The sequence below is a fragment of the Ictalurus punctatus genome, chromosome 8, assembly GCF_001660625.3.
Source record: "Ictalurus punctatus breed USDA103 chromosome 8, Coco_2.0, whole genome shotgun sequence".
Classification (NCBI taxonomy): Eukaryota; Metazoa; Chordata; class Actinopteri; order Siluriformes; family Ictaluridae; genus Ictalurus; species Ictalurus punctatus.
In genome coordinates, this window is record NC_030423.2 from 9,584,881 (window position 1) to 9,593,483 (window position 8,603).

Genomic DNA, 8,603 nt, shown 5'->3' on the forward strand with positions numbered 1-8,603 from the left:
CAGCTAATTAATTCTATGCCTACACCTAAATCAAACCCTAACCTTAACTTCATTAACCAACGTTTTGCCTTTTTTATTTTAATAAAAATAATTAAATAAATAAAACAGCCAAAAAAAAAAAAAAAAAAACAGTGGGAACCAACTAAATGTCCTTACAAGGTCAAAAATAATCAGACATTCCTATCCAAGCCTCTCCTATGTGCACACACATATGGTAGATGTACATAATAAAGTGTATATGCTGTTCTATGTACATACTGTACTGTAGGTATGCAAAAACAATTTACACTGTGCCCTGGAAAAATGTGAAACTTTTTACAGTTACACTCTTGTTGACTTTTAACACAGGATAATAAACTATGAAACATTCAAGCCATGTTTTTTTCTTCTCAAAAGTGCCTTTATGGCATAAATTGTTCTTCCATCTTCCACCTTTTCCAAAATGTCTTTCCTCCACCCTGATGTGGTGGAAGACCACAGTGGCCCATTCAAAAGAAAAAGACTAATTTTTTTTTTTTTTTTTTTTTTTTTTTTTTTTTTTTTTTTTTTGAAACTTGGGAGCTGTTAACAAAAAACTTGGTCGGCCAAATAATGGAGTTGGATATAGAGAGTTTTCGTTCATAAAATGTTATTGATCATCATAAATTTACCGGGACCCCATCACTCATGTTTCAAAAGGCTTGTGAACTTAGTAATCATGTCAGCAAAACAGAAGTAACATTAGTCACTCCCTAAAAAGCCAATCTGAGCCCCGCCCAAAACACACTAGGCAGTGTTTCAGTACCATGGACAGCTCATACAGCTCTGCGAAGCCCTGACATGGTCTTATAATGCACATACAATAATATAGACTTTATCTTCACTTGCCATCCTTGCAAGTGTTCACACAATAGTAGTAGGACTTAAGTCACTTTCTTTCTCTACAATAGCCTAAATCACGTTTTATGAACATTATTTCTACTAAAAGCATTGTTATACGTATATAAATTTTCTCGCTTACAGTGAGAAAGCAATCTGCATGTAATAGCATTGTAGCAAGATTCTGTTTGAGAATGAGGAAGCAGTGAAAGAAAGCATCACTATGTGTCGCATTCTCGAGTTTGCAGCCAGTCGGAGTGGAGCGAGTTTAAAGCTCAGACTGAAAGCCAGTCTCACTGATGTGCGCTCGCTGACGGCGGCGCGCGCTGGAGGGCTGTAAGAGGGGGAGGGAGCGTCTTTCCTCTCGGTCTTCAAGACTAAGCCCTGCGGAAGTGGATGGCGGGAGAAGGTCATGAAGGTAATCGCTACCTTTAAGCTGGATTTGGGCGGCTGTTACCGCAGAAGGAGCGCGCCCTGCCCATCAATTATTCATCCGTTGGGGAAGCGGTGGGAAACGGCGGCACGGCACGTGGCTCCGCACATCCTCCGTTCTCCGAGCAGCCATCGGCGAGTCATGTCCCAGTGTGAGGGCACTTCAAGAAGATCTGGCGAGGAGGACCAAGGAGGATGAAGGAGGGTGACGGGCCGGACGAGGCAGAGGAGGATTATAATGAAGTTGAGTGGGAAAGGAGCGTGCGCCGTGGTCTCCAGCAGCCTGCTGTTCGCGTGCGCCGTGAGCACGGCGGTGGTCGGGTTCGAGTGTCTCTCACTGGGAGCCAAAGTGAAGGCGCACTTTCAACTGAGCGCGGCTGCTGGCGCGTTTTACTCGGGGATCCTGCTCGGACTTGGACAGGCACTACTGGCCATGGCGTTGATCTGCTGCAGGGGCAAATCGGCGTGTCGCAATTTATTTCTCTTCGGGCTTCTTGTATTTCTGCTCGGCGTGCTCACGGCGTTCTCGGGCGCAGTGGTGGACGGCGACGCCGTGTCGCTCGTGGAGCGGAAGTACTCGCGCTACTGCTTGGACACAGTGGATGTACCTGCGGCGTGCGGGCGTCTCAAGGATTACCAGCGCGGCCTGGTGGCATCCACCGTGCTTAACGCGCTCGAGTGCCTCATTGGGCTTGTAAACCTGGTGGTCATCAAGCGCTACCAGGCGGCGCAGTTTTACCGGAGGCGCAGAGCGCACAGGCGCAGCGCGCGCGCCGTCTTGCTTGCCGAAGAGCGCGAGCTCACCGTGGCCGCTGACTTCCGGTCGGTCTCTTATATTAGTCTAGGGATGTGCGGCTCCCAGGCGCGGGATGACGGCGCGGTGGCGCGGAAAAGCGGCCATCCGTCTATAGAACTACCGGGCTACGCGCCTGAACAAAAAGAGTTCCAGCACGTGTACGGTTTCTCCTACCCGCCCGCTAACGACTCACCGCCGGCCTACGAGGACATATTTCCCGGCGAAAGGAGGAATAAAGCGTTAGAGTGTTAAAACAGAAAGAAAGTTACAAACCCACCTCTCTGACATGCAGTGACAATCACTGGCGATTTGGCCCTGGACATCAGACGCACGCGTGTCAGCGTCTGTCTTTTCTCGACTAAATACAGTAATAAGCTGATTGTGTTAACGCATTGCTCCCCTTTTTTGCGTGGGAAGTGGGCAAGGAAGTACATGCTATATACACTCAGTGAACTACTGTAAGGAAAACTGAACTGAAATGGTAAGAGATATATTCAGATCATAAATCTAAAGGCCTAATGACTTTTCAACACAGCGTTTGTTTTAAACCTCTGATTGTACACATCTTATGCCCATGTAAGTTGGTTGATGTCATTCCGTTGTTTTGTTGTCATATTTCCTCCGTTTGGCTCATGAATAAAAAAAGTGTATTCACATTTCTATGTCGTAGATATTTAATGCAAATGATATCAAGCCAAACAAACAAACAAAAAAACTCTTATTTTGGGAATATATCATATAAAGATGGTAGCCTGTGTGCCTCTGTGGTTCTTTGGCCTACTGTTTAACAGATAATGACACTATAAAAAAAACTAAGTTAAAAACAACCCACATTGGGTTATCTGCATCCCAACATCTGGGTAAATATAGGACAGAACACATTTTGAGTTAAACTAACCCATCAAGTTGGGTTGTTAATTTTGACCCAGCAAATGTGTTGGGTTTCAACCCAAAGGACGCTTTCATTTTTACAAAAACGCTGGGTTCATTTTATTTCATAAATGGGTTAATATTTTCAGGGTTATTTTTACCCGTTGAAAATGTCAAATATAGCACATTATAAACAAATATGTCAACATGGTATCTCCTTTATTTATACACAAGAAGGTGTTCAGAAATGTATTCGTAGAGCTGTTAAAGTGGTCTTTATATATAGACTTTGATGTAAATGACTCAAATAAGTCCAATATTTAAGACGAAAACGTCAGATTTTGATCAAAAGAGACATTTAAAACATCCAAAAAACTGAGTAACCAACTTACAATCCAGTGGGCATTACAAACAAGTAAGCCAAAGCCAATGTGTTTAACTCATTATGTTTTTAACTCACCTGCGTGTCTAGTTAAGGACAGCACATTTTGTGTTGCTTTTAACACAGTGTTAGTACATTTAACACATGCTGTGTGTTAAACATTTCCACACAAATTTGTGTTCAAAAGTAACACAAAAAAACACAGAGATTTGTTGTTTATACTTTCCCCCCAACAATTATCCTAAAATGCAATTTGTTTGTATGCTAACATTCTACTAAAATGTGCACAAAATAAACAAATAATTGCATGAAATTCAGTTGACATTTATTAAAATCATTAAAACATTTGACAGATGTAAGAAATGGCATTGACACATCTTACAAATCTCCCTGCCATCTAGGAAGACACGAGTCCTCACTCTCTTCCATTTGAGCAGCTGTAAAATATGGACAAATGCCATTGGGCTTTAACTGAGAAATTGCGTTACAGAATCCTAAATTGTGTAATTTTGGAAATGTGACCTCCACTCTCCTAATGAACAAAGTGGCGCTGTAGACTCACCAGCAAAATCTATCTAAATATTTATTTTCCAGCCTTTACCACCTCACCGCCATTTTTCTTTTCTTTTTTTTGCACAACCTAATTAAGCCAACTAACATTACAGAGATAGTGGAAAGCATTACAACCTAAATCCCATCCACTCTTTTAGTCACTTTAACCTTGTGAAGAACTTTTGGCCTCGACATTACTGAGCTATCTAAGTTCTGTTAGCCACTGACTGTCTTCACTACTTAACCAGCATTAACATTCACCGAATACACGAAGAAACATGGCCCCAACCCAGCATTTTTTAGAGTGATAGGCTAGCAGCAAACAGGTCTTTGAAATGCACCTGGGTTATTTTTTTTGTATCTAAGCAGACTGGAGACACAGAACAGAGTGAAAAACACGATGCAATACTTTGATGCAATTACAGCCTACATTAAGGCTAATGAAAGCTGCAGCAGTTCTAAAATAGAATAATATTATTATACACCTGTGGTGTTGTGCTTCTCTCTGTAAACACTGAAATGCAAAATCACCTTGCTTTCAAGTCCTCAATGGTTATATAAACAGTGGGTATAAAAGCGTGCTGATGAGCTTGGGAAGAACAGGAGGGATGGAAAACAATAGCATCCTGCATCAGTTTTAATACACCTTAGAAGTGCAATTAATATTGATTCACATTTTCCTATTGGCACTGATAGTTGAAGGATGAATAAAAACCTATTAACAGCTGCAGCAAGGGCAAATAGCCTACCAATTATTATATGAGCAAAATAATGGTCAAATAAAAAAAGTTAATAGATCAGTGCTGCCAAACTGAATTTATGTGCTCAAGTCATTGTCAAAGATCAAGCTTGAAGTTTCCATGCATTATACATAGCAAGGTATGATGGATTACTGGCTGTCCACATCGTGGCATTTTGATAGTAGCTTCACCTACATATAATTCATCATGTTGTTTAGTAACACATTATCATGTGTAATTTGGATTGCAGAGGCATTGTAGTGTGGCATTTGGCTTCTAGTGCCAATAGTTTCCTACTGACAATAAAATGTTAACTTAGAGGGTGAAGGCCAAAGATCAAAAACTACTGACAACTACTTCTTAGATGTTTTCTGAGAACTATTTTAAAAATACCTGTTTCTGAACATTGAATATTCAGTAAATGAATCTGTGATTGCAGCCACTCTATTTTATATGTGTGGATAACTGTAAAACATTTAAACGTCGCAGAGTAGTAGATGGTTAGACAAAAGTGATTAAATGTTACAAGCCACGTGTAAGATAAGTGAATGTGCCTATGTTGGAATGTGCCTATGTTCCTGAAAGTGTAATAGAAGACTGTCTTGTTGACTTTCTAATCATTTATGGCATGTTCTTAAAATGGTTTAATTTAGCTAATGGATCTGAAAAAAATTGAATGCAGTTGCCATTATTATAATTCTCTTCCTGTTTTCTATTATCTATTATAGAAAAGAGCAGGACAGAAATTTACAATGCTTGCTTGATTTTATTGTTTGTGTGTCAAACAAATCAAACAAAAGCAATTGAAATAGTTCAACACAACAAATTCTTAGAGTGGTTTCCCCAAATTCAACTGAAAATGCAACTTATAATGACTTCTCCAGTTTCAAAATTATTGAAGCATTCGTTGTGTTGAATTATTTCAGTTGCTTTTGTTTGATTTGTTCATTGCAAACAGCTGAAAGTCTGTAAATCTTGACAGTAAACCTGATTTGCAATGGGGGTTGAATAATTTTGATTGCACCTGTAAATACCAATGTTAATGTTGTTGAATGCAGTTATTCATTTAGAAAAACCATAGGTGTTGATCTATGAAGTCTCCCACTATAACAAACATATGGAAGATGATTCAGTCACATATTTTGCACTGTAACAGTCATATAGGGTTCAGAGTCATGCTTTCAGCAGCTTAATAAATGTCAAAGAGATTACTTTGTTAGACCTAACATGCAGATCACTGAGTCGAATTCATTATACTTTTAATGAGCAAAATAACCTCACCAATTTCAGGAAGTAGCTAATTGGCCTAAATATATCACTGTCAAACCCTGAGATGAATTTGCTTGTCTCCATTTGCATATTTTCACTACAAGAGTCCACATTTGATAACTTTAGAAACAACTGCTGTATCATCAGAGATCAGGCATCTGTTACAAAACATATATCATTTTATAAATAAATACTCACACATTAATGTGATTGCATTTTGTGACAAAGCTGGTACTTAAATGTTATTTTATATAATTGCTTGTATATTTTCTCTGTATTCTGGTGCATGATGGTACCCATTTACATGTATGAAATGCTTTATTACTGAGGTACATATGACGAAGTGGCCAAATCCCCACAAAATTTTTTTTTCTAGATTTTACCTCTCAGAGTGGTATGAGACACATTATATGTTGTCTGTAGGAGTGTGATTGTAATCCACACCAGACAGAGGGGTTTTCTGCTATGGAACCTAACGTGATACAGACAGTCCTGGATGCTGTCCAAGGTCTCGACTCTACTACTGTGATTACTGCATTCTGTTACCTGACACAGAGAAACATTGGAGAGATGGCTTGAGAGAGCTAGGGAGAAGCAGAACGTGAGAAATTCTGGCAAGGAATGAGGTAGAAAATAAGAAATAAATTGCATCCATTAGTGGGGGCTGCAATGAGCGTGGCTTATGTGGGCTGGAAAAGCTGGAAAAGCTGGAAAAAGGGTATAAAATGTATGAATTCTTTAACGTAACACAATTCAGGAGCTGTCTTGAAAAACCACACAGAGTCATGAAGTAAAATACTGAAAACCAGCAGCAGTTGAAAAAATGTATTTGCCTTTCATTGTGATTGGATTCCTTATCAGAGGCAACATTGAGAAGGTGTTTTTTTATTCCGAGAGATTCAATTCATTTAGCTCCCATCAGTGCTTTAATGAAACATGTTTGCTCAATTTAGTTTTATGACTTTGGTGTTCCTCTGCAATTCAATTATGTGTGGGTGATTTAGTGCTGGGCCTTATGAAGTGATTACTCTTCTCGTCCAAACCCTATAAATAAGCTTTTCCATGCTTCATTTCATTCCATTATCATTTGTTTGGTCTCTCTCCAGTGGTCCCGCTCCAGTGAGGAGGGCTTTTAAAGCTACAGATGCATGACAAATTAAAGGAAAAACTGGTGGCTCTGTTATGCTGTGGGATTTTGCTGGCATAGTGAAGGTCCACTTGGTCCATGGAAGGAAAAGTTCATTGCAAACACAAAGTTCTTCTAAAGGACTATCTTTTTCCTATGGTGAAACATTTCTATCCTGATGATAGTGGTCTCTTCCAGGATGACAACACCGTATCCACAGGGCAGAAGGGTTCACTGTATGTTTATGAAGAAAGCATGTAACTTTTCCCATCACAATCACCATTCTCAACCCAATAGAACAGTTAATCTAAAGAGAGGGAGGGAATATGCTTAGGAAAAATCATATACATTCCTCCACTGCTGGCCAGTATTACCCCTGTAGTTAAGGCATTGGGTGACTGGGCTAGTTGATTGGAAGGTAATGAGTTCAAATCCCATCATCGCCAACCCTTGAGCAAAGCTTTTAACCCTCAACTGCTCCGTTGTTTCCTGTCTCAACTGTAAGTCAAATCAAGTGTGTTTTTATTGTCATTCCTCTATATAGCTTATATACACTCACCGTCCACTTTAATAAGAATACCTGTACACTTGCTCATTTATCCAGTTATCCAATCAGCCAATCATGTGGCAGCAGCACAAGGCATAACATCATACAGATACAGGTCAAGAGCTTCAGTTAATGGTCACATCAAACATCACAATGGTGAAAATATCATCTCTGTGATTTTAACTGTGGAATTATTGTCTTGTGTTGGAACAAGATTAGCTGGTTTGAGTATTTCATAAACTGCCGATCTCCTGGTATTGTCACACACACCATCTCTAGAGTTTACAGAGAACAGTACAAAAAACAAAAAACACTGAGAGAGTGACAGTTCTGTCAGTAGAATTGCCTTTTGATAAGAGAGATCAATGGAAAATGGGCCGATTGGTTCGAACTGCCAGGAAGGACATAGTAACTCATATAATCACACTTTACAACTGTGGTGAGCAGAAAAGCATCTCAGCATGTACAAAACATTTAACCTTGAGGTGGATGGGTTACAACAGCAGAAGGTCACATTGGGGTTCCACCTCTGTCAGCCAAGAGCAAGAATCTGAGGCTATCATGGGCACAGGCTCACCCAAACTAGACAGTTGAAGATAAAAAGTCTTCAACTCAAACCATCCCATCTGGCACCAACAACCATGCCATGATTAAAATCACAAAGATCACATTTTTCCCCATGCTGATGTTTGATGTGACCATTAACTGAAGCTCTTGACCTGTGTCTGCATGATTTTATGCATTCTGCTGTTGTCACATGATTGGCTGATTGGATATGTAACTGCATAAATGAGCATTTGTACAGGAGTACAAATACAGTACAGGAGTATCTTTATGTTCCAAATAAAGTGGACAGTGAGTGTACGTTAGAACGAAATGTTTCTCCAGGACCATGGTGCAACACATAGCAGTACACAAGACTACATAAAGTGCAAACACACAACAGTGTGAGATAAGTGCAGGACAATAAATGCACAGAACAATAAATACACAGAACATGGACGTAAACTATTGAGCAGTGTGGCAAGTGT

At 39.9% G+C, this 8,603-nt stretch overlaps 1 protein-coding gene across 1 annotated transcript; it reads left to right on the forward strand.

Moving 5' to 3' along the window:
* The first annotated feature begins 560 nt into the window (after nt 1-560).
* On the forward strand, nt 561-2,874 carry LOC124628449 (transmembrane protein 271-like). Its single transcript, XM_047157409.2, has one exon. The coding sequence runs from the start codon at nt 1,529-1,531 to the stop codon at nt 2,336-2,338; it is 810 nt and encodes a 269-aa protein (XP_047013365.1). The 5' UTR covers nt 561-1,528; the 3' UTR covers nt 2,339-2,874.
* The last annotated feature ends 5,729 nt before the right edge of the window (nt 2,875-8,603 follow it).